The sequence below is a fragment of the Dermacentor andersoni genome, chromosome 2 (genome assembly GCF_023375885.2).
Source record: "Dermacentor andersoni chromosome 2, qqDerAnde1_hic_scaffold, whole genome shotgun sequence".
In the NCBI taxonomy this organism is placed as follows: Eukaryota; Metazoa; Arthropoda; class Arachnida; order Ixodida; family Ixodidae; genus Dermacentor; species Dermacentor andersoni.
Window position 1 is genome coordinate 39,704,482 of NC_092815.1, and position 24,739 is coordinate 39,729,220.

General features: G+C 45.1%; 1 protein-coding gene across 3 annotated transcripts; it reads left to right on the top strand.

Annotated features, from left to right (window-relative positions):
• The first annotated feature begins 309 nt into the window (after positions 1-309).
• On the top strand, positions 310-24,141 carry LOC126542430 (carbonyl reductase [NADPH] 1-like). 3 transcript variants are annotated; one of them, XM_055077243.2, is made up of 9 exons: positions 310-705; positions 3,098-3,169; positions 3,252-3,333; positions 13,371-13,549; positions 14,147-14,259; positions 20,786-20,911; positions 21,067-21,208; positions 22,340-22,403; positions 23,818-24,141. In XM_055077243.2, exons 1-9 carry the CDS (start codon positions 685-687, stop codon positions 23,919-23,921), a joined length of 903 nt encoding a protein of 300 aa, XP_054933218.1. In that variant the 5' UTR covers positions 310-684; the 3' UTR covers positions 23,922-24,141. The 3 variants fall into 3 exon arrangements, with proteins under 3 accessions (XP_054933218.1, XP_050045452.1, XP_072142487.1); XM_072286386.1 differs by lacking the exon at positions 310-705 and adding an exon at positions 1,194-1,206; XM_050189495.3 differs by lacking the exon at positions 3,098-3,169 and having other exon boundaries at positions 315-705.
• The last annotated feature ends 598 nt before the right edge of the window (positions 24,142-24,739 follow it).

The window sequence follows — 24,739 nt, forward strand, 5'->3', positions numbered from 1 at the left end:
TGAAGACGTCGTAATAATATGTTTGATATTACCGTCATAAGTATACAAGCAGAGAGAACGAAGGTGAACAAACAACACCGCAGAAAGCGCCCGGACTGTAGCAGACGACAGGCGCGAGTCCGTGCCCTGACGTCACGTGAGCGGCGCTCGCAGCGCCCCTGTAGTTCGTTCTCGAGACCCTCGTTATGTAATAAACTAGAAGAAAAGGGTTTAACCGAGAGGCCCGACTTTTATTAGTCATATCATGAGAAGCCAACAAACACTGACGCCAAGAACAACATAGGGGAAATTACTTTTGCTTAATAAATGAAATAATGAAACGATAAATTAATGGACATTAAAGTGGATTAAAAACAACTTGCCGCAGGTGGGAACCGAACCCACAACCTTCGCATTTCGCTGGTTTAACTTAATTTAATTTCCATTATTTTATCGTTTCTTAATTTCATTTATTAAGCACAAATAATTTCCCCTATGTTGTCCTTGGTGTCAGTGTTTGTTGGCTTCTCATGATATGACCGTAGAGAAAGAAATTAAACTTTATGCTCTGACGTGGTGTTACCCGTGTAAACGCATCATATGTGAACGTTGCTGCACGTTGTGCACGTTGCTTCGCGCGAGGTAGGTTTTGTGACTTCGCTTTCTGCCGTCGCTTTGCGAAGCGGGATTTCAAAACGTCGCACCATGTCATCTCGAGTCGCAGTGGTAAGGTTCTCAGAAACAACCAGTTGCTGTATGGGCCGTTCTTACAGTTGTGATGAAAATACACGAAAAAAGCGTCGCGGGCGCCGGTCAGTGTTTTAGCTAGCTCTAGCTCGTGTACCGCAGTCCCGCTTAACCAGCTTGAGCAGAGGCCCACACCTCCAAGGAACAGTCATTTATGATTACGGGGTTCTTTATTTGCGCTTGTCCAGGCGTTTCGCTTGACTCTACACGTCTTCAGCGTTGTAGTATTCCTATTGATGCTTGTTACCAATATGTTACGTTATTTTACCGCTCTTCGCTCCTGCGTGCCATGCCTGCTCACGTGAGCAGCGTGAGCGGTGCACTGAGAAGCAGGGAGTGCTACCTGCTAGCGTTGCTGCTCGGTTAGTAGCGGCACCCGCACGGACCTGGTAGCATAGGTAAAGCGGGGCGTGGCGTTTCTCGCGGCGCTCGGCGTTTCTGCGTAGGCGCGAGTGCGACATAGGCCGCCTAGGCGCTACGGTGAAGTTTCTTTGTCGAGTTTGTTTACGCTCGGACGCTGGCTGCCGGCGCGGTGAAACAGGTGAAGCAGCGGGCACTGACGCCTCATTTGGTATAGCTAGTATGTGAAGGTGCGCCGGATAGACTTTCTCACGCGTGCGGCGCTGGTGCTGAGTCAGCCATGCCGGATTAAAACTTCGTCGTGTCTTACGGCACCACTGATCTCCACCACTAGCCCCCTAGTGGAGATCAGTGTACGGCACTGTATATTAAAAAAAAAAAAAAGAACGTAATTGATTTTCTCGGGGGGAGCGATCTCTCCTGGACTACTCGGGCGGATTTTTGAGTGGTCCCGTTTGAGTGAAATAAACGCACAGCGCGTCAGCAACCACGGTTGAACGCGATTGCCTATGTCACGCCGTGAGGATTATTCGCTTTGTCTCGTCCACGTTAGGTTAGGTTAGCTTGGGTTTAGATTAGCTTAGGTTACGTTAGGTTAACGTAAAAGGCGTTAGGGTGGCCGGCGTACTCTCACAACGGTTACGTCGCGAGCATTGACTTTCTGTCTCGGCCTCGTTAGGTTAAGTTACCGTTAGGTTAGCGTAAAACGCGTTATGGGAGCGCGGCGTATTCTCGTCGCCGGCGCCCTTTCGGTCACTCGCGTTCAACCGCGATTGCTAAGGCGCTCTGCCTTCTAGATTTTCAATATATGCGCCACCTGCTTCACTGCGCCGGCAGCCCGTAGTCCTTCCAGAATATCGTCCCATGCCCTACATAAATCTTCTTTTACGACCACGTCTGATATGCTCATCTAACATCTACAAAAGCATCACTTTCTCATATAATAAAGAAAATTCTCTCAAAACAGCTTTTTTCTGAAACGGCATACAATATTAAAATAACATATATAACATACAAAACTGTCACTTCATATGAGAAAAAATGTCAGCAATGCCCACGCCATTGTTTGTGACTATTACAGTTTTGAAGGACTCTGCTATTACTATGTGCGAGAGAGAGCGCGAGATATTCTGAGAGAAGAGCTGGGAGGTTGGCCTGAATCAACGTTGTGACTTGCTACTTGGCATTGGGGGAAGTGGAATGGGTGTAGAAGAAAGAATAGAGAATACGTTGATTATGAGGATGAAGATGGTGGTGAAAATCTTGCACACTCCAAGACTCCTCAAAGTCTCTTGTGCAGTCCGCTCTCATACAAAAATTTTTTGAGAGCCTTCAAACTATCAGGCTGATGATGAGGATCAGGTGAAGGTCCCAGCAGAACCTTTTCAATCAACGGTGCAACGACAAATTTTGACAAGATGTCTGTCAACAATTTTCTCTGTACATCAAATTGCAGACAGATGCACAAGAGGTGTTCTGTCGTCTCATGAATACTGCATTCCTGAAAATTTAGGCATTTCGCCCGGCCAATCAGATGCAAGCAGCAAGAGCATCTATCAGAAATAGGGGAGCAGGTGTCTGGCTAGTAGAAAAACTCAGACTGCCATTACAGGTGATATACACAACGTCCACAGATAATGCAATCTTGGCAGACTGTGGAGGGTAGTAGTGTAGCATTGCAATACTCATTCATATTACAAAAAAAAAAAAAATATGAAAATTTACGAAAGCCTTATTGATGTAGCCCACCACCAGGCACTCACATTTATGTTATTTGTCAAGCTTGCTGCCATGTAAACATCCACAAAGAAAAAGGCCCTATATTTTCCTGGCCAACCAACTGTACTGCCGTGAAATGAAATGCGTGTCAGACTCACAGTGTTATCATTTCTTTTGACAGTCATTCATGATCATCATGACTTGATAAGCAGAAATTGTGCTGTAAGAACAGTGTGTAGCATCGCAGCCACAATATCTAAAATTTTTGTGTGTGTTGACGTTCGTATTTCAGTGTCATTCGTCTATGATTGTGCAACATTTCCAATGTCTCTTATGTTTATATTTGGGAAGGAATACTTCTCAGGTAAAAATGTCTTTCACACAATTGTCTCTGTTATGGATGTGTCGTAAGAGGAATTGGTAACTGCACTTTTGTATATTTCTAGGTTACAGGTGGTAACAAGGGCATTGGGTTCAGCATAGTGAAGTTTCTGTGTCAACGGTTTGATGGAGATGTTTTTCTGACCGGTGAGTGGCTCGCTGCGTACACATGGATTTCAAGTTTAGGCTATCATTTATCTATAATGAAAAAGAGTTTGTGTGATATGGCCATCTTTTTATTTTTCAATAAATATCATCATATAACTTTCTTTCAATTTTAACTTTTCGAGTACAAGAAGATATCTTATTGTCAGAGTTTTTCTCTCCAAATATTGCATCAAACTGCAAAGAGCAAATTTATAGAATTTGGAGATCCACTGTTCTGCTTGAGAGGTACTATGAAACTTGAGACAATTCAGCTAGTATATCTGATGAGCTGGAAATAAATACAAGATTAACAGCGATGGTCAAAAGACAGTGTAGTCACTTTTAGCTGTTTGCTAAAACTCCTGTATGCAACTTGCCTCTAAATATAGCACTGTACATTGATAAACTGCTTGTGTTTTTCTTCTGTCGGATCAGTTATGCATAAAGCATACTGCAACTTGAGACGTGTTTTCGTAATCCAGATTTTTTTGAATAAAGATGCACCATTGCGAAATAAGGACAATGATAGTGTGTATTCTGTTTGCTATTTCCTAAGTGTCATTTGTTCTTGTGTTTCTTGTTTTTTTTTCTCTTGCTCTCTGTTTTATGTGGTGCCCAGTGAATAAAAAGATTGTTTTGTACACTTAATAACATCCTAATTCTTGTCTTGGTTTGCAGTTGGAGGTCCTTTTGCTGTAGCTTACTTAACATTTCATGAGCTGTAGGTGTGATAACTCACCTGTAATCTGTTTAAACAAGCAAGAGTTTCCAGAGCTGAAGTTGATAATACTGCATACTTGCATTTAACATCCTCTGTATTGGCTATATTTTTCTGTTTTCCTGGTATATATGTGCATGTGTACATATATGGCACATGCGTGCCAGTTAAAGTAAAGTGACACATTTCTCAGGTACTCCAATTTAAAAAGGAGTGTCTTTTCTAGTGGTTGCTTATTGGAGTGTATCATTTATAATAGGCATTTCTATAAGTGTTAAGACCTATAGCTAAAATTAAGATGTGGACAGTGGCATACTTCAGAGTTACGAAGTATACATAGCAATGATTTCTTAGCACAAAACGAGAGGGGAGACAGATATCTTAATGTGTAATATTGTCGCAGCACTGCGCGACTGAGGCAGAGAAAGAAGTAGGGTGTGCGCGCGTGATCTCGGGGTACTCTGCGCCGGCTGGGCCTAGCCTGTAGCTTCCATCTCGGATCTCGTTTCACCCTGTAAATAAACATCTTTCGTAACATCTTTGGTGGAGGTGCTGGGTAAATCTTGGACGATCCTGGACGACCCAGCTCTACCAACTGTCCGACGGAGTAGGCGCTTGGCCGGTTTACCACAAGCAGCAGACATGGCCGATTCCAGAGAAGGCAGTGACGACCCCACCTGTGGCGGACCAGACAGCAATCACGCAGGTCAGGCTGGCTACTGGACACCGCTGCGAGAGCCACCCACCTTTTCGGGGAAGGCGAACGAAGACGTCGATGACTGGCTTAAACACTACAACAGAGTGAGTCACCACAACCACTGGAGCACTACGAAGCAGCTCGATAACGTGGTTTCTTTTCTCGCTGGAACCGCGCTCCTCTGGTTTGAAAACCACGAGAGCGTTCTGACAAGCTGGGAAAATTTTGTAGAAGAATTCACCAAGTGCTTCGGGGACACGATCTCTAAGAAAAAGAAGGCTGAGGAGACGCTTTCCCGACGAGCTCAATTACCTGGCGAAACGTGTACAACATACATAGAGGCTGTTTAGAAATTATGCGGAATCGGCAGCGCTACAATGACAGACGAAGACAAAGTAGGACATCTGCTTAAAGGAATCGCTGAAGATGTTTATAATTTTCTTATAACTAAGGAAGACCTTAGTACTCCGTCTGATCTGAAGAAACACTGCCGGGCGTTTGAAGCGCTGAAAATGAGAAGGATTGGGCCGAAGTTTGGACGCTTGGACAATGTTACTGCTATTGCAAGTGTGTCCGTCCCAACCTACGACGACATCTCCTCGGTGATTCGGCAAGTGGTTAAAGAAGAGCTTGAACGCCTCAAACTTGTTGACGACGCTCATGTGTGCCATCAGTGTGCATTTGATCATCGCTCTCGTGTGCCACCGGCCACCTGGGCACCTCAGAGTTACCGAGAACCTCGCAGGACCTATGCTGATCGTACGGAGAGCAGCAACTTGCCACCACAACCGACAAGTCTGGGACGCCGACAAGATGCACAACAACGATTTGTTTCGCGGGCTCTTCCCTCCTACAACCAGCCTAAGAGTACGTTTCCAACCATAACACCCATGTCACCGGTGTCACCCGCGACAAGCCGCGACTCCCGCATTTGCTACATCTGCGGTGTGCCTGGACACATTGCTAGGTATTGCCACCGCCGCCAGCAGCGTGCTCCACAGTTTAATTCCTACACACCCCGCGTGACCGCTGACGAGCCCTGGCCGTATCCCAGTTCCTTCCAGCGGCTGCAGCAGGGACGCGCGAATCGCAGTGACTCCCCCGTTTCCGATCGCAGCCTGACACCACCACCGACACGACGACGACGCTCTCCATCACCTCGTCGTCGCTCGTTATCACCGCCGCCGCTGGGAAACTAGCTGGTGCGATCGACGGGGGTTAGGCCGCAATATGTTCATCTTCATCAAGACCCCCTTGTGTAAAATTGTTTAAAAACAAAGTGTGCGCTTTAGTTGACAATGTGAGTGCTTTTGCTTTAGTTGACACCGGTGCGGCAGTTTCTGTTATGAGCCTGTCCTTCAAAAATAGTCTTGGACAAAAAGTTGTTTTCTTGGGATCGGAACGCTACCTTTCGTGGAGTTGGTGGGGAAATGTTACGCCCACTTGGGGTCTGTTCTGTTTCAGTTACGATAGGGGACCAGACATTTCGAAGTGAATTTAGTGTGCTTGAACGTACAACGCATGACATTATTTTAGGAATTGATTTCTTGCGTGAGTGGGGGGCAACTTTGGATTGTGGAAGTGACGCGATTTCTCTTCGCCGCGACGCATGAACTTCAATGACAAATAGCACCAGTGATGCCGCCGACGTTCTCTCCGTGTCACAAGATGTGTGTTTGCCCCCTCAGACTGCAATGTTTGTACCTGTGAATACTTCTCGCCCTCGTACAGGTTCTTGTTGTGGTTTAGCCGAGTCCGACTATAACAATGCGTTCAAGAAAAATGCGATAGTCCCTCGCTCCCTTGTTGTCACCACTGATGGCTGTACTCGTTTGTGGACAGTGAACGTTTCGACCCAATCCATAACATTGCCGCTAGGACTTAAACTGGCAAGTTTTGATGAGCAAGCCATTGTCAGCGTCGGAACGGTCAAAATGTCAACTGCCGAAAAGAAATTCAACCCCAATTCCAACCATGATAATTCTGCTGACTTTAAGCGCATGATTAACAAGTCGCTGTCTTCTAGTGAGCAGTGTCTGCTGGAAGCTGTGCTCGCTCGCTACGCCACAGTGTTTGATTTTGCTCAAGGCCAACGAGCATCCCATACACCACCGGCGTCTCGTATGCAACACCGCATCCATACAGGGCAAGCAACGCCAATTCGTCAGAAGCCCTACCGCGTTTCACCTTCAGAAAGAAAAGTCATCGCCGAGCAGGTCGAAGAAATGTTACAGAAAGGAGTGATCCAGGAATCATGTAGCCCTTAAGCTGCTCCTGTGATCCGAGTGAAGAAAAAAGACAACTCATGGAGATTCTGTGTGGACTATCGCCGCCTAAACACCGTCACAAAGAAAGACGTGTACCCCCTACCACGAATAGATGACACCGTCAACTGCCTCCACTCCGCGTCGTATTTCTCTTCTGTTGATTTACGGTCAGGATATTGGCAAATCCCCATGCACCCCTCAGACAAGGAGAAGACAGCCTTCGTGACACCTGATGGTCTCTTTGAGTTCAACGTTATGCCCTTTGGCTTATGCAACGCTCCAGCGACATTCGAGCGATTTATGGATACCGTGCTCCGCGCACTCAAATGGGAAATTTGCATGTGCTATTTAGACGACGTCATTATCTACGGCCGGACATTTCACGAGCACAATCAGCGCCTGTTGATCGTTCTTGACTGTATCCAGCAAGCTGGCCTTATTTTAAACTCGAAGAAATGTCATTTCGGTGAGCGTCAAGCCCTCGTACTAGGCTTTCTGGTCGACAAAGACGGCATATGGCCAGACCCTGAAAAGATAACAGTGGTTCGCGACTTCCAACAGCCACAAACGGTGAAAGATCTGCGAAGCTTTTTGGGCCTCTGCTCATATTTCCGGCGCTTTATCAAGAATTTCGCACAGCTTGCCTCTCCCCTCACGTATTTCCTTCACAAAGATACCCCATACTTGTGGACTGCTGACTGCGAGTCGGCGTTTCAACAGCTGAAATTTTTGTTGACTTCTGGACCGGTACTGCGGCATTTTGATCCGGAGGCGTCAACTGAGCTGCACACTGACGCCAGCGGTGCGGGTGTTGGCGCTGTGCTTGTTCAACTCTGCGATGGCCGTGAGCATGTAATTGCCTACGCTAGTCGGACACTTACAAAAGCGGAGACAAACTACGCCGTTACTGAACTCGAGTGCCTAGCAGTCGTATTCGCCATTCAGAAGTTCTGTCCGTATCTACATGGCCGCGCATTCACGATAGTGACGTGCGTGCCCAGCTCGAGTTTATCTGCAACATGAGCCATTGCGAGTGCATCTAAGGGTACTGACTAGACACAGGAACCATCCACTCACGAACGTCACAAGCGTATGGCCTGTGTCCGCCTACTCAGAAGCCGTGTTGTCGCAGCAAGACTTATTGCCGTCGGACTTCGAACCGTATGACATACCCAAAGTTCCACTCTGGACGATGGCAAAGCCAACGGTGAGGCTCTCAATCCCTGGAATAACGAAGAAGTCGAAGATGCCACTTGCTGGCCTCAAGCATTTCGCGCTATCATACATTGCTTACATGTATGGATATTACGAACATATTTTTACAGATGGTTCTGTGACACAGACCTCTTCCACGGCGGCCTACACTGTGCCAGGAATGGGGATCGCACAATGGTTCAAGATAGGACACAGGACGTCGTCTACAGCAGCTGAGTTGACCGGAGTTCGAGAAGCAGTTTGCTGCATACTGCAACAAAGTCTCGAGAAGTGGACAGTGTTCTGCGACTCAAAACCAGCACTGCAACTCATCAGCAATTATATGAGTGACAGAACCGCATATAGTCCCCTGGTTTATGACATCATGTATCTGCTTGCTGAGGCGTCTCATTCCGGACATACCATCGTGCTGCAGTGGATTCCTGGCCATTGTGGAATAGCTGGAAACGAACAGGCCGACGCAGAAGCAAAACAGGCGCACACTGACGGAACTATTATAAAAATTCATTTTTCCCGGTATGACATTAACGCCTTGCTCCATACCTCCCTTAAAACTTCTACGGCGCAACATTGGGACAACCCCAAACATCGACAAGAGCGCCTCCATAGACTTGACGCTGGATTACAATTCCGGCATCCACTTCGGTTGCGGAGAAGCCAGGAAACGCTCATTCATCGATTACGGCTGGGTGTGGCATCATACACCAATCGATACCTTCACAAGATTGGACAAACACGGGACCCTGAATGTAGCGTCTGTCACACTCTTGAGACAATAGCTCACGTACTTTGCGTGTGCCCTCAATATGCGGCCGAACGAAGAAAACTCAAATCTACAGTTGACAGCTTGGACTCCCGCCCCTTTTCAGAAGAAAAGCTTTTGGGCGCGTGGAGGAGTGTTGACTGTGCCCAACGTGCCATAAAAGCACTTTTGAACTTTTTAAGTGAGACTGGTTTAGACGATCGCCTCTAGAAGCTGTGAGACGTGTAGTCAGTGCGAAATGTGTTTGCGCAAAAACTTTTTGTGGCAAGATTGCTTTTTGTATGGACAAGATTACTCTTAGTGTATTGCGTCTCCAGTGCGCATCCGCATATTGGAGAACGTATATATAGTATCTCATTGTACCATATCATAATCATCCGCCACCTACCTTTCCCTGTATTTCCCACTTCCCCATTCCCCAGTGAGGAGTAGCAGGCTAGAGACACGCTCTCCAGGCCGACCTCTCCTCCTTTCTCTCCATTAAAATCTACTCCTCCTCCTCCTCACGATAGTGACTGACCATCATTCACTCTGTTGGCTGGTTGGGCTGCGTGACCCGTCTGATCGGTTGGCCCGCTGGGCTTTGCACCTTCAAGAGTACAGCTTTTCCGTTAACTACAAGAGCGGGCGCTGTCACACGGATGCTGATTGCCTATCCCGTCTCCCCTCGCCTCACACTAAAGCTGAGGATGATGACTTCGATGACTACCTAGTTTCCATCTCTTCCGACTTTCCAGACCTGCGTACCTTCGAGAGCGAGCAACGTTACGACCCTACCTTGAAATCCCTACGGGCAGCTGCACATGAGCCAGCAGGAACAACACCGTTTACTTTTCGTAATAGTTTGCTGTACAAAAAAAATTACTCGGCGGATGGTCCCCCATTGCTTCTAGTTGTGCCCGAAAATCTGCGCCCTGCTGTCCTTCGTTCCATGCACGACGATATCACGTCCGGGCACCTTGGATTTGCACGCACACTACACCGACTTAGACAGAGATTTTTCTGGCCCAAGCTCTGGAAAACAACGAAACAGTATGTCGCCAGCTGTACTGTTTGCCAGCGCCTCAAGCAAACGACGACGGCCCCAGCAGGCTATTTACAACCAGTTAGGCCACCGACGCTACCCTTTGAAAAAGTCGGCATCGACTTACTTGTCCCGCTCCCAAAGACGTCAGCTGGCTACCGCTGGATTATTGTATGCGTAGACTATCTTACTCGCTACACGGAAACGGCGGCACTTCCATCCGCCACTGCAGCAGATGTCTCTTCATTTTTGTTGCACCACGTCATACTCAGTCACGGCGCTCCCCGGGTTTTCATCAGTGACCGTGGACGGCAATTCACCGCCGACGTCGTTGAAGAACTTTTACGGCTTTGTGGTTCTGCATATCGGCATTCCACTCCTTACCACCCGCAAACCAATGGCCTCACGGAGCGGACGAATCGAACCCTTACCAACATGTTATCAATGTATGTCGCTGCTGACCACAAGAATTGGGACGCCGTCTTACCTTTTGTAACGTACACGTACAATAGTGCCAAGCATGAAATTACTGGATATGCGCCGTTCTTTTTGCTATACGCACGCGCTCCCCAGAACTTTCTGGACACTATTCTACCTTTATCGTGCCAAGAAGATCTTTCCATTGCCCAAACTCTGTGTCGTGCTGAGGAAGTACGTCGACTGGCGCATCTTAGGACGTTGTCCTCACAAGGCAACAGCAAGATTCGCTATGATGCGCGGCATATCCCCGTCAGCTTTACTCCCGGTGATTATGTTTGGTTATGGACACCTGTTCGCAAAAAGGGATTGTACCGCAAGTTTCTCGCCACTTACACGGGACCATTCGTTATACTCAGCCGCTTGAGTGATGTGAACTATGACGTCACCAAAGTGACGGCAAGTAATCGGCGTTCATGTGCGACGCAAGTTGTTCACGTGGCCAGACTCAAGCAGTACAATCACAGGTCCTTTAACTCGCTCAGCGAGCTTCGTCTGCCCCCGGGGAAAATGTCGCAGCACTGCGCGACTGAGGCAGAGAAAGAAGAAGTAGGGTGTGCGCGCGTGATCTCGGGGTACTCTGCGCCGGCTGGGCCTAGCCTGTAGCTTCCATCTCGGATCTCGTTTCACCCTGTAAATAAACATCATTCGTAACAATATAAGAGATCTCGATAGCTGTTGTGGTGGTTCAATGGCTATGGCGTCCTGCTGCTGAGCATAAAGTCGCAAGTTTGATTGCCCAACTGCAGCCACATTCTGATGGTTGTGGAATTGGAAAATGTCGGTGTACTTGATTTAGGTGCATAGTTAAATAAGCCCAGGCGTCTTAATTTAATTGGGAGCCCCCACAATTGTTTTTCATGACCCGAGCATTGCTTTGGAATGTTAAATCCTCAACTTGATTTCATTTGATTTTGAATTATCTCAGTAGCACTTACTGCAGTGTTTTAACAGTTATTGACTGCTTAGCAAGGAAGAGAAAACCTGTCTTTGTTAAAAAAATCTTGTAACGGGAGATGGTGGCATCCTCTTCATTCTAGCATTAGGAGTTAGAGGGGATGTGCTAGGGAAATGGGGGTGTGAAGGAGAGGCTTGCACTTTAAATGTACAGTCAACCACAAAAGTTTACGGACCACAGGATCTCGGGGAAAACGTTCACTTTCCGAGCAGCCTGTAGCAGTAATTAGTAAAACTGAACATCACAGTGTTGTTCACATGTAGTGGTAGAGACTGTAAATGCGAATACTAGGCTGCATTGTGAGGCTGGTGCAGGTATTGAGCTTTTTCTCAGGTCTCGTGTTGCATAAAATTTTGGGGTTGACTGTGCGCCTCCAGCCCCTCACTAAATATGATGTTGACAAGAGTCAGAAGGATTATCCTGCAATTTTAAGGGTATTTGATCAGATGGATGCATTCCACGTAGCCTGTCAGGCATAGTGTTATGGTAGTGAAAGTGTTGCCAATACATATTCCTTGCGCAACTTCTGTACCGCGATCTTTTAGCAATTCCTTTTCCGATGCCATTCCATTTTGCGCTTTGTCAGGGGTCAAAGCTACGCTCCATCTGCGTTATCAATGGGATCAGCCAGCTGTGAGCTGTGTACGATAGGAACGTCGTAGAATCGAGTGGAAGGCATTGCTGCAACATTGTGGCCCTGGTTTTCACACTGCCATAACAGGTGCTCTGCAGCTGCTGGTGTATCCTTACGGTTCGTAGACACTGACATTCTTGTCTTTGCGTATGTTGCAGGGGCTTGTGCAAGTTTGGACCACTTAGAAATGCAGCGTGTTGTGTATTGCTATGCTTTGTTTCATACTTAGCAGGCGATGCTGCAGATGCTGCACAAGTAGCACGGTTATAGAAATCTCACTCTGTGCTTTTTGTACTGCAGTTTTGTATCTGCGACACTTTCTGTGAAGTAGCTGCATCATGTATAACAGCTACGACTTGTGGACATGTGGCTATGTCCACAAGTTCTATGCATATCTTTGTGCTTCCAATGTGTGATGTACCATGTTTTAGTCGCAAGCGCAAGTGGTGCACTTTGGCCGCTTGTGGCAGAGGTGCATCACTCCACTTATTCGATGGTAAATAGGTCCAGATCTGCAACACCTTGCATTAATAATGTCATATTTTATGACAAAGAGGTGCGAGGCTTACTGTTACGTCGAATTACTAAATGCATACTGTGTTATGTCTCTTATCTGATGCACTACTTTAAAATGAATATCCTTTTTTGGGAGGCAGACACTTTTTTTTCATGTCTAGCCGAATACAAGTGCACTGGCTGATTCGTCTTTGTCGCTGACATAATTCTCTCTAACTGGACGAATAACCATCGCTGGAGAAACTCTATAGGTGTCGCTGGCCTCGTAATTTTCGCCAATAGGAATCCCTGCTCAAAGAGAAAAGAAGGAATTTCCATTTGTGTGTGATTTGGTCACGTAGATTTATAAAAGGCTGTGAGAAGGCGTTGCTCACTTGCATTGGGCCACTCGAATTGGTGCGCTTGCATTGGATTGTTTGTTGCTTTCTTGTGGCCAGACTAAGCATTCCTTCTTGCATCTGTCCTACAAAATTGTCAATGCTCGCCAAGCACACGGTAAAGAGGGAGGTTGTTTTGCTTTCTGTAGTAGCGACAAAAACACAAGCAGTGCAGTTCAAGTTTGTGTGTTTTGATAACATTTAAACCACAACCAAAGAAAAACTTCTAGATAAAAAAAAAAAATTGAAATCTTTGGTTGACCTGTTTGGCATATATGCCTTTACATATGTATGAAATAGGATATAGGATTAGTTAAAGGCGAATTTTATGGCTCTGATACATTTCTATTTTCTGTGTGCAAGAGAGCCGTATTGCATTTCTTCTGTGCAGCCAGAGACGAGACGCGTGGGAAGGCAGCGGTGGCAGAGCTCAACAAGCAGCTGCTGCACCCAAAGTTCCACCAGCTTGACATTGATGACCTTGAGAGTATTCAAAGACTTCGCGACTTCCTCAAGAGCACTTACGGTGGCCTGGATGTACTTGTGAACAATGCTGGAATTGCCTTCAAGGCAAGTCCTCTATTCTTTCTATATATATTGGAGACTAAAATTTATGGTTGACTCTCAGTAATTCAAACTTCTATGAGCTACCTGTTGCGGTAGCCCAGTAGCTTTGGTGTTGAACTGCTGGACTTGAGATCTCAGATTCGACCACAGCCTCGGTAGCCACAATTCAAGAGTGCTTGTGTTCTTAAATTTAGGTGCACCTTAAAGAACCCCTGGTAGTCAAAATTAATCTGGATTCCACCACTATTTTGTGCCTCATAATCTGATCGTAGTTTTGGCATGTGAAACCACAGAATATCTCTATATTGCAAACTAGGAAGCTTTATGCTAATTTGAATAAATTGTGGTCTGAAACAGAATTAGGGGATATCATACAAGTATCATAGACCTACATACTGGTGTACAAGCAACATGCCATCACCAGGTTCTGTGGCATAGAGGCAGAGAGAAGAGAGAGTTAAGGCATAAAGTTCAACGGCACTAACTGCATAATAGGTTTATTTGAATCGGCTTTTTGAACATTCTAAAGCAATCTGGAGTTGCTACTTCAGAATTTGTCATGTTGTCACAGCCATTTGATTGTGATTTCTTAAATTGCAGGTCAACTCCACAGCCCCATTTGCAGAGCAAGCAGAAGTCACTGTGAAGACAAACTTTTTTGGCACACTCAATGTTTGCAAGGAGCTGTTCCCTTTGTTACGCCCACATGCCAGGTCTGTATTGCTCTTTCCATTGCAAAACTTCTGAACACAATCTATGTTGACTGAACACAGTCTATCTAGCCAGGACACTGAACCTTCCGAATACATTTCTTTTATGCCACCATAAAGGCTGGAAGCATTACATTGGACACTTTTCCTAGAGCTTGAAGCATATCAAAATTATCTGTACCAGCAAAGCAATTTCCCATGATCGCATGAATGAGCTACTTGCAGGGATAAATAGTTGCTCTGTGAAGGTGATCATTGAGATTTTGCTGTTAAACATAAGCCCCCTACTGCTCTGCTACTGCTCTTAACACTTTGTGTTGTCTTATATCTTATTTATGACCATGAAAAATTTTAAGAGCATGGTTTCACCCAGAGTCTTATGATACCTGGATAAAACTGATTTCTACTGGGCACTAAAATGAATACACATCATGATTGCAACCATTGCTAGCTGCTTCTAGCTCAAGGTGCTATGTCCTTTGTCATTTTTTGTTGCTGCGGTGTCTTTGGTGCTGTCCTCTGTGTAGTGCATGGGGCTGAAGCCCTGCAGTACTTCTTGAGCATTACACATAGGACGCGCAATTTAAAAACACTGTCTTGGAGAGGCCTTACACTTGGTGCTGCAGAGATGTTGCGTAGCTACTGCTGTGGACATTCCCTGGCATACTTTTGTGTTGGCATACAAAGTATCCTTGATCTAATGGCTGTTGAGCTGCAATCTACACTGTTACACTGGTATGTCAGTAGCTTCAAGCATTAAGCAACGGAGATGGAGGGAGCACATTGTTCCCGTACATGCCACATGAAAAATAAACTAAAGAATTTGTTTCAGGTAGGTCATGGTACAGAATGTCAGGCATTGATCATTAGTTTAGTTCCTCAAAGTAAAACTAAATATCTAAAAGCAACAACCGATGGAGGTGCGGTCGCTGTGCATCAAAATGCCAAAGATCCTTCGCTGCCGCCGAAGGTGCTGAAAAGACCTTCTCAATGACGTAGCAATGATGCGTCACCATCCTGACGAAGCCTGGAAGCAAAGAGTGCGTCGACAAAAGAAGACCTGACGACATGACATACCAACTGCAGGACAGTACAATGCAGCCGTAATGCGACACTGCGACCAACCCGTCACACAAGACAAGCAACAACCGACCTCGACATACTTCTTATGGCCACTCAGTGCAGTCACTGGTTTAGTGGACTCAGGAGCTGACTACTCTGTCATGAGTGAACAGTTCGCTGCCTAGATGAAGAAAGTCAAGGCTTCATGTGGAGGCCCTCAAATCCGAACAGCTGGAGGACACCTGATAAAACCTACTGGAATCTGCACGCCAAGAATTACCGTTCCTAACCGGACCTACCCTGCCACCTTCATTATCCTCCAACAGTGTTCACGAAATGTAATTCTCAGCATGGACTTGCTGAACCAAGACGGCGCCACCATTGACCTGAAGTGAAAGCCAATAATGCTATCCAAAGATCAAGTGATACAGCCAGAGAGCTTTCCGAGTCACCATGCCTTCAGTGTGCTCAAAGATCAAGTAGCATCTTGCCTCACTCCAGCATTGTCATTTCCCTCTGCACCAAAGCAACCGCACATATAGAAGGAATCTTCGAGGGCGACATACGTCTGATGCTTGAAAGTGAAATTTACCTTGCAAGAGGGATAGCTCGATTGCATGGAGGAAAAGCGAAAGTGATGCTGACAAACTTTAGCCAGGAGTTCAAACACATCAACAAGGGCACGGCGATTGCATACATAGAAGAAATTGTGGAACCCAACTGTACGTTAGTTCTCGGTTTCCGCCACGTCTACTTCGATGGCCCTAGTTCTTGAACTAGCTTTTGACATAACTTCAAGTCTTCCCAGGCATCAACAGATAAACTTCGAAGTCTTTTACACCTGTGCAAAGACTGCTTTGCGGTGTCATCAAAGATTCAACAAATGCCCATTGCTAAGCATCACATAATAACTGAAGACTGTGCTTGACCACACCGCCAGAGCCCCTACTGAGTTCCTTCACAAGAACGAGAAGCTATAAATTAACAAAATGCTTTGCGATGAAATCATCGAACCATCGAAAAGTTTGTGGGCGTCTCCTGTTGTCTTGATGAAGAAGGATAGGAGTCTGCTTTTTTGCGTCGATTATCGTCACCTCAGCAAGGTCACCAAGAAGGACGTATACCCCCTCCCTCGAATAGACAACGCACTGCACCAACTCTGTGATGCAAAATATTTCTCATCAATGGACCTGAAGAGTGGCTACTGGCAAATCGAAGTCGACAAGAGGGACAGAGAAAAGACCGCCTTTATTAGATTTGATGGCCTCTTCCAATTCAAAGTCATACTGTTTGGCCTTTGCTTGGCACCTGCAACATTCCAGCTTGTGATGGATACGGTCCTGGCACGTTTAAAGTGGCAGGCATGTCCTGTCTACTTGAATGACTTCGTTGTCTTTGCCATTAACTTTGACAACCACCTCAGGCAGCTAAGAACTGTTCTTGAGGCAATCAAGTCATCCAGGCTCATCCTGAAGCCGGAAAAATGCCACTTCGTGTACGAAGAGGCCATGTTCCTTCGCCATGTCATTAGCAAGTTCAGAGTCCATTCAGGCTCGCAGAAAACAGTTGCTATAGCAAAATCCCCACAGCCAGTTCACTAGAAAGCAGTGGAAAGATTCCTTGCCCTCTGTGCCTTCTATGGGCGCATTGTTAAGGACTTTTCTGGCATCACCGTGCCATTGACCCATCTTATGAAATCGAATGTCGAGTTGAAAGGCCAAGTGCTACAAGCCGATGCGTTTCAAGAGCTTAAACAATGCCTGCAGTCACCACCAGTACTAGCCCACTTCAACGAAAACGCCGATACAGAAACCATACCATTTCAAGCAGCGTAGGCCTCAGTGCCTTGCTAGTTCAAAGAAAAGACAGGCTTGAAAGGGTCATGGCTTACATTAGCTGCTCACTACCAATAGTTGGAGCCAATTATCCTATGACGGAAAAAGAATTCCTTGCCATCATTTGGCTACTGTAGTTTCATCCTTATTTATACGGTAGGCCCATCAAAGTCGTGAGCGACCATTATGCATTGTGCTGGCTGGCAAATTTAGAGGGCGCTCCAGGCCGCCTAGTATGGTGGAGCCTTAGATTGCAAGAATTTGACATCACCATAGTCTACAAGTTCAGATGTAAACACTCTGATGCCAATTGCCTGTCTCGTGCCCCCATTGACCCGCTACGGCAAGACGACCTAGGTGAGGACACTTTCCTGAAGACAATCGGCGCCGATGACTTGGCCGAACAGCAGCGAGCAGACCCGTAACTATGAGAAGCCTTGTTGAGTAAATTGAAGGCAAGAGCGATTTTGTGCTGAATGGGTGTTTAGGCGTAGATTGACTTCATTTTCGCTACAGAACCATGTCCTCGTAAAGAACTTCTCCCCACTCCGTGCAGACTACCTTCTCGTGCCTGTAGAACTTTGGCCAGTAGTACTTCTGCATGCACTGAATGATGATCAGACAGCCGGGCACCTCGGATTTTCTCGTACGCTTGTAAGAGTACAACAGAACATTGTTCATACGTTCCCATTACGTACATTTTCCCAGCGGCAATATTCGCAATTGAGAGCACTAAAAATGACCCAATAGTTACGTTTATTTTTTACCAATTCAAACGTTCCCAGAAAACACAATTTTTCGGCACCAACGTTCAGCAACCTGCCAAACTTCGATCATATGATACGTTTTGCAGCCTCTAGATCCCATATAAAGAATAAAGTGCATGAAACGTGCATGATTGAGAACAGTATATACCGTATTTACTCGCCTAATGATTGCACCCGAGAATTTTGTCCTCAAAATTAAGTATTTTTTTCTTTTCTGTGTAATGATTGCACCCTGAACTTGTCGCAGTTATATGTCGTGTGCCAAGTCTAGCTAATGATAATCGCATTTACCATCTGTCGAATGCTACTCCGACTCTTGAAGGCATACCAAGTAGTCTACACGAACCCAACATACTTAAGCAGATGCCTCATTTCATTCCTTTCATCACTTTCCACACTTCCATGAAAAAAAAAAAAAAAAAGCTACAACCAAACTTGCCTCAGCTTTATTATTTGTAGGCTTCTTAATTGTTTTGGTCAACAAGAACAGTATAAAGGCCGCCTTTCGATTCTTCTCGTCTGCACTCGTGGGCACGTAACAAATCGCGAGCGGCAACGTTAGTATAGCCACGTTTACACTGATACGTTAGAGGTATATCCTATTCGTACGCCGACGCGTGTAACGCAGCTGAGATATTCGCCCGCCCTTAGCGGAAGCATGCCGTTAGGATAGCAGTGAAGACAAATGCTGCAGTTTCCGCAGCATGCCCGCCATGTGTTTCTATGGCACTGGCAGCTAAGCGCTCACATCTCTGTTTCTGTCCCTTCAAAGTGGACATGGCTACGTTATTGTCGCAAACTTGCCGATATTAACAATATTATTCATTACTGATACAGAAGAAACTGTTTCAATGTGTGTAATGTACTCACAAGAAGAAAAATAATCACGTTCGACGCGTTCGGCTTGCTTTGCCGGACGCCATTTTTGTTTTGGTGTCCCGCACTCACAGCGGCAGCCGCCTGCTTGTTGAACCGTTGTCATCCCGCAGCAAATGCGGGATGAAAAAAGAAAATGTTTCTTTTCGTGGGAAATTTAACCAGCGTAATGATCGCACCCCTGAATTTGCATAAATTTTTTTTACAGTAAAGTACGATCATTATGCGAGTCAATACGGTAACTGCCCGCCACGGCAGCTTCACAGAAATAGTCACCCACCCGAGTCATGAGAAAACGCCAGCGCGCATTCACTTTCTCATTTCGGTACCGGAAAATCTCCGGTGTCGTCGCACACTGCATTCACAGCTATCGCCACCTAACCTTTTGCAATAAGCATCTTCACCTATCTGTTTTACAGTGCAAGGTATGTAGTGCCATTATTAGCGTACTTCACACTTTTAGTAGGCAATAATCCAAATGTGCTGCCATTCCCTGCTGCAGACAGCGCGATGTGGGCATCACATTTCACGTCGCCCACCAGCTCGATTTCGTTTTCATTTCTCGTCGCCCTCTTAAAACACCAAGCAATAGGAAAACAAAATGCGTTTCGCGCCACCAGAGCACCACCAGCTCGACGCACTTCGGTGTCTTGTGCTGCAACGATCTGCGTGACGCTTCACATTATGTAGATTTCAACAATAGTCGAGTCCGTCATATTTTTTTTAGTTACTTCAGATCGTATATTTTCCCTGTTGCTAAATTTTTTTCTCGTGGTTTTTTCCTAATACGCATGAATGAGGTTCTACTGTACAAGAGAAGTACTATTGGCCATGCCTGAATGCCAATGTTGCCCGTTAGTCAAGACATGCAGAGACCGCCAGCGACGCAAGACACCACCGACAAAGCCAGCAGGATTACTACTAGCCGATCGAGCCTCCTTGCCGACCGTTTCAGCAGATTGATCTTTTTTCTGCATGTAAACTACAACTACTGAAAGCAGTTAGGAGTATAAATACTTCTTTCATGTTCCATAAAACTCGATTGACAGTTTGCATTTCACTTGTCGTATGTTCCTTGTTTTTCACTAACTTCATGTGTCACTGCACCTTCCAGAGCACAATAGAATGATCATGAATATATCCATTACTTATAACTTTTGTACACCCCCCGTCAAAAGTGGTGGTTTACATGTGAAAAAGAAAGAAAGAAAGAATGAAAAAAAAAAGGAACACAGAAGATGAAAAATCGGATGTGACGCACATTCCACTTGACTCATATGTAAGCAATATTATGTTAATTTGCTTTGAATATGACAGAGTGACACTGACGGCTCGCTCATGTAGACTTCCCACGAGCTGCAATCATGAGAGACTTCCCATATCTCTCTTGTCACTTTATTCTTGCTTCTGAGCAGAACTTCCGTGCTATCAGAAGACAGTGGACAACCACATTTTATGCGACGTGCATCTAAGTTGCCCGATGCGTTAACTAGGCTTACATGTCTATGCTCCCTGAGCCTCTCATTTAAGTGCTGACTTGTTTGTCCAACATATGCGTGACAGCACTCTTTTTTTTTATCTGAATTATCTGAATAAATCTCGGTTGACAGTTTGTGCTTAACTTGTCACATGTTCATTGTTTTTCACTAACGCCGTGTGCCACTGTGCCTGCAACAGTGCAACAGAATGATGAAGATACATCAACTAAGCCCTTTTCAAGCTCTGCTTGTTTCCATAAGAGATATAACATGGCTCCCCCTTCAAACTTTGTTATAACAAATTTTTACGGTATTCGAACATCTGATTATGTTGAATGTAATGTTCAGTTGCTCTGCAGCCAGTTTCTAAATGTGCCAAAGGCCCTAAACTCTCTGTTCGAACCTCAGCCATGCCAACTTTACAAGTGATGGTCAATGTGAAGACACCCAGACATGCTCATTTCGGCTTTTACCTGTTTGGTGTTAACACTTCTGGTAAATCTGTCTGCAGGGTGGTGAACTTGAGCAGCATGTGTGGCATGCTTAAAAGAATTCCTGGAGAAGAGGTGAGGAAGAGACTCAGCAACCCTGACATTACTCTGGAGCAACTGTGTGGCCTCATGAAGGAGTTTGTGCAGTGAGTTCTTGTTTCGCTAGGTTATAGCAAGGGGTGCAGTTTCACCTCGTAGCTTTGTTCATGACATGGCCTTTGCTTGTTGCTTGTTTCACGAGGTGACATTTTTGTACATAAGAAAGCTGACCAGTGATTAACTCATTTACTGTATTTAACAGGGCTGCAAAAGATGGCAAGAATGATGAGACGGGTTGGGGGCACTCTGCCTACAATGCGTCCAAGGTTGGCATCACTGTGCTGAGCTTCATCCAGCAGCGTGAATTTAATGCAGACCCTCGTGAAGATCTTGTCGTAAATGTGGTGAGTATAGATGCTAGCCTTTTTTTGCTTATGTTCTCTGGCAAAAATGGGCTTTTGAGATCGCAGTGAGCAATTCTTGTAGCATATTCCTTCGCAGCTTTTTACTGTTTTTACACACACATGAGTTCATTGTTGCACTAACACTCTTAATATCAAGCAGCTTGGTTACATGTGCAAGGCTGTTAAAGCGTTCGACTGATCACTGTATAGCTGGTAAAGTCTGGCTGTCTGGCTGACGTAGCCTGCTCCACTACATAAGTTCTTGTGTTTTGTGCCTGTACTATGCCCGTGTGGATAAAAGTGATCATACTTTTGCTCCAATTTTATGTTCTATTGCCGACGGTTGATGCTTCGAAATATTTAAAATGCTATTGAAAGGTGTCCATATTTACAAATAGGACATTGTTCGATTCGTTATCGAAAGTTTCGAATATTCACATACGCCTACTAAAGATGTTTTATACGTCTATGTTTCTTAAAATATAACATTTTAGGATAGCACGACACACTATCTGCTATTTGCTGCAGCTAATAGGGTGCAGGTGGTAACTAATAACCCACTCATCTGCCTGCCCACTCACATGCACACGCATATACATGGCTTGGTGGGGAAGAGGTAATATTGCTACAGTTGAATCTCGTTATAGCGAAGTCGCATCGACCATGATAATACACCCAGTAAGGAAAGAAAAAGCATTTATTTCCAGAACGGGGTAGTCACCTGATCTATACACTGGCTAACCTGCCCTTCTTTTTCTCTCGTCTTCCTTTTCTCTTTATCTGTCTTGGTTTATGCACGCCTGGCCTTTGACAGTTTGTGGCAGTGTAATGCGCAATCGTTTAACACAGGGGTGTGCACGCTCTGGCACATGCACAGACGGTCCCACATGTGTACACATGATGTGGTAGAAGATTGCACACACTTCTAGACTAAACTGTTCTATTCTGTGGACATGGCTACAACTACATTAGGCATGGCTAGTTTTTGTTAGTCCTCAGATGCATTAAGAAATGTTCAGTCATCAAAAGTTCGCCTCTTGTGATGTATTCATTTTTGCATGATGTTGTGCAAGTGCAGTAATTCTCTTTCATACTGTATTGCGCTCTCGTACTTAACTCCTGTTATTAAAGGTACACCCAGGCTATGTTGACACAGACATGTCAAGCCACAAGGGGCCTTTGACGCCTGACCAAGGTGAGTACTTATTGTACACTATTGCCTGTTCTTAAATTTTTATTTCCATATTTCTCACGGGATCCTGTCTGGAGTAGTGCGTGAAGGGTGATGATACATTGATATTGTTAAATTTTTGAGCATATGAAAAAAGAAAAAAGAAGGCATTATACAAAGACTAATGCAAATGCGAAAGCGCCTATTATTTGTTACAGCTTGTTGTCCAAAAATATCACACATTATGTATACTTGGTTCTGGAAATCACTACATATCACACACATGCATTCAAATTGCTGGAAGTGGTTAATACTGCTTTTTTAACTGCAACATGATCACTGATGTTAGTAATACCAACAGGGAATTCATTCTAGTAACTGATTCCTTTTTCTTTTTCTAATAACAAGCCAGAGGTGCAGCCACCTGTCAAATGCAAATACTAGACCCACTGACCAATAATTCGGACATGCGTGATTATTCGGGCAGCTTCACAGCACCGCCGCTGGCCTTATAGACTTAATGTCTCAAGGATGACAGGCACTTTGAACACCTGACAGCGCGTTGTACAATAATTCGGACTTCCACTTTGCAACCATGTGCTAATTTGGACACCGTGCCAAGCATGAATAGCAATATTTTGGTTTTAATGCATCACTGGCATGGTCGTTGGCCATGTCCCCGGCACCTCCTCACAACTAGTAAAGCCTATGCGATCTATTAGCCCCTCACCACACCCACACCACCGGACAAGCCAAGCAAAGCCACCAAGTCGTAATGGCTGCAGTTTCGCTTTGTGCAACTTGTTGTGCGAGTTCTGTTCTGCATCACCAGCATTTGTTAACTTACAAATAGTGACGCAATCCTGGGTGACGTCTTCAAGCACTTTCAAGTGGCGACAACTCCACCCTCAGTGTCTGTGCCTACAAAGTTGGCGAGGGAAGTGCTGGAAAATGAGTGTAGTTATCGATTTGCGGTTGACTTTTGTTATGTTGCCAGCGTATGACTGTTTAGTGCATGCATTAACAGTACTTTCGTTTATCTCGTGTGATGGCATGGCAATGGGTGAGGTATGGGCCGTGATTTTGTAGCGCTGCTTTCCATGCGATTCTGTGCCACTGTAATCATCCACTGTTGTTGGCCTGCTGATTGAGTAAAAATATTTATTTGTTTGAACTCAGGGCAGGCAGCAGCACCTCTGGGTTGATGTAAGGTGGTGCTTTGTTCTAAAAGGGTGCATTCTTTGAAATACATGCTCAAAGACATGTGTGTTTGGAACCATATTTTCACCTGTGCATGTGTGGCTGTGACTCTCAAAAAGTTGGAGACACACTTAAATGCTTTTCTTATTGTATATTCGCAGTGAAGAGCTTCCTTACACTTTGCGTACACTGTAACAGCCAATATTTGACTTGTATCTCTTGTCGCGCATCATTTTAGGTGCTGATGCTCCAACATATTTGGCTCTTCTGCCTCCAAATATCAAATCGCCCAAAGGAGAGTTCGTTTGGAATGACCGCACGGTGACCCCATGGGACAAGTAACAGCAGAAGTCGTCAATGTTGTGACCAGTGGCATTGCACTTTTGCATTAAGGAACTCGCTAGCCTGTTTTGTATTTGCAGGCCTGACATTGAGCCTCTGAACAAAAAGAAAAAAGAAAATCTACCTGCTCGGACTATCAAAATATGAATACAGGAGTTGAAGCATCTTATGATGCTACAAGTTGTCCATATTATGAAAATAAAGATTACTTCGCTCTCTACAGGGTAGTTTTTGTTGCCTTACTCAACCTTTTGGAGCATAGTAGCCTTGTGGAGGCTTGAGTCGGGAGAAACGTTGTTGACAATCTCATTTACAACCTTTAAGTCTGCTTACCTGAGTCATATTGTTATATAGCCCAAGTTTCTATATCTAGTAAGTTTTCATCTCACTGCTGATATTTTCGCGAGAAAATGAGGGACGGTTACTGCCAAAAATTTTGAAAAGCATTTGTTAGTGAGTGGCTGCAGAGAATGCACTCAACGAGAAAGGCATGCTTGTTCTATTTACTGAATATATACATTGCTAAAGAAGCTTGGAGAAAAGTAATTGATTACTTTTCGTAATTCATCGGTTGCCTTTGTGGGGCAATAATTGGTCACTATAATCAAGTATATATTAAAAACAGAATTGCAATATTAATCTGCAACTTTTTTTCCATAACATGTACTAGTCTGTTCCAGAAACCTAGCTTCACATGTGATTATTGTATGAAACTGAGTGGTTATACGTATCCGATCAATATTTCATAGGCATAGTTCAAGTGGTGTGTCATGTTAGTTCGAATTTTGTGATCTCTTCTATAGAAACATGAAAGGGCC

Bases quoted from the DNA above. Each gene is read 5' to 3' on its own strand.
- LOC126542430 (XM_055077243.2), top strand. From the start codon at position 685: ATGTCATCTCGAGTCGCAGTG. The intron at 20,912-21,066 runs GTGAGTTCTTGT...TGTATTTAACAG, and splicing joins CTCATGAAGGAGTTTGTGCA to GGCTGCAAAAGATGGCAAGA. The intron at 21,209-22,339 runs GTGAGTATAGAT...CTGTTATTAAAG, and splicing joins AAGATCTTGTCGTAAATGTG to GTACACCCAGGCTATGTTGA.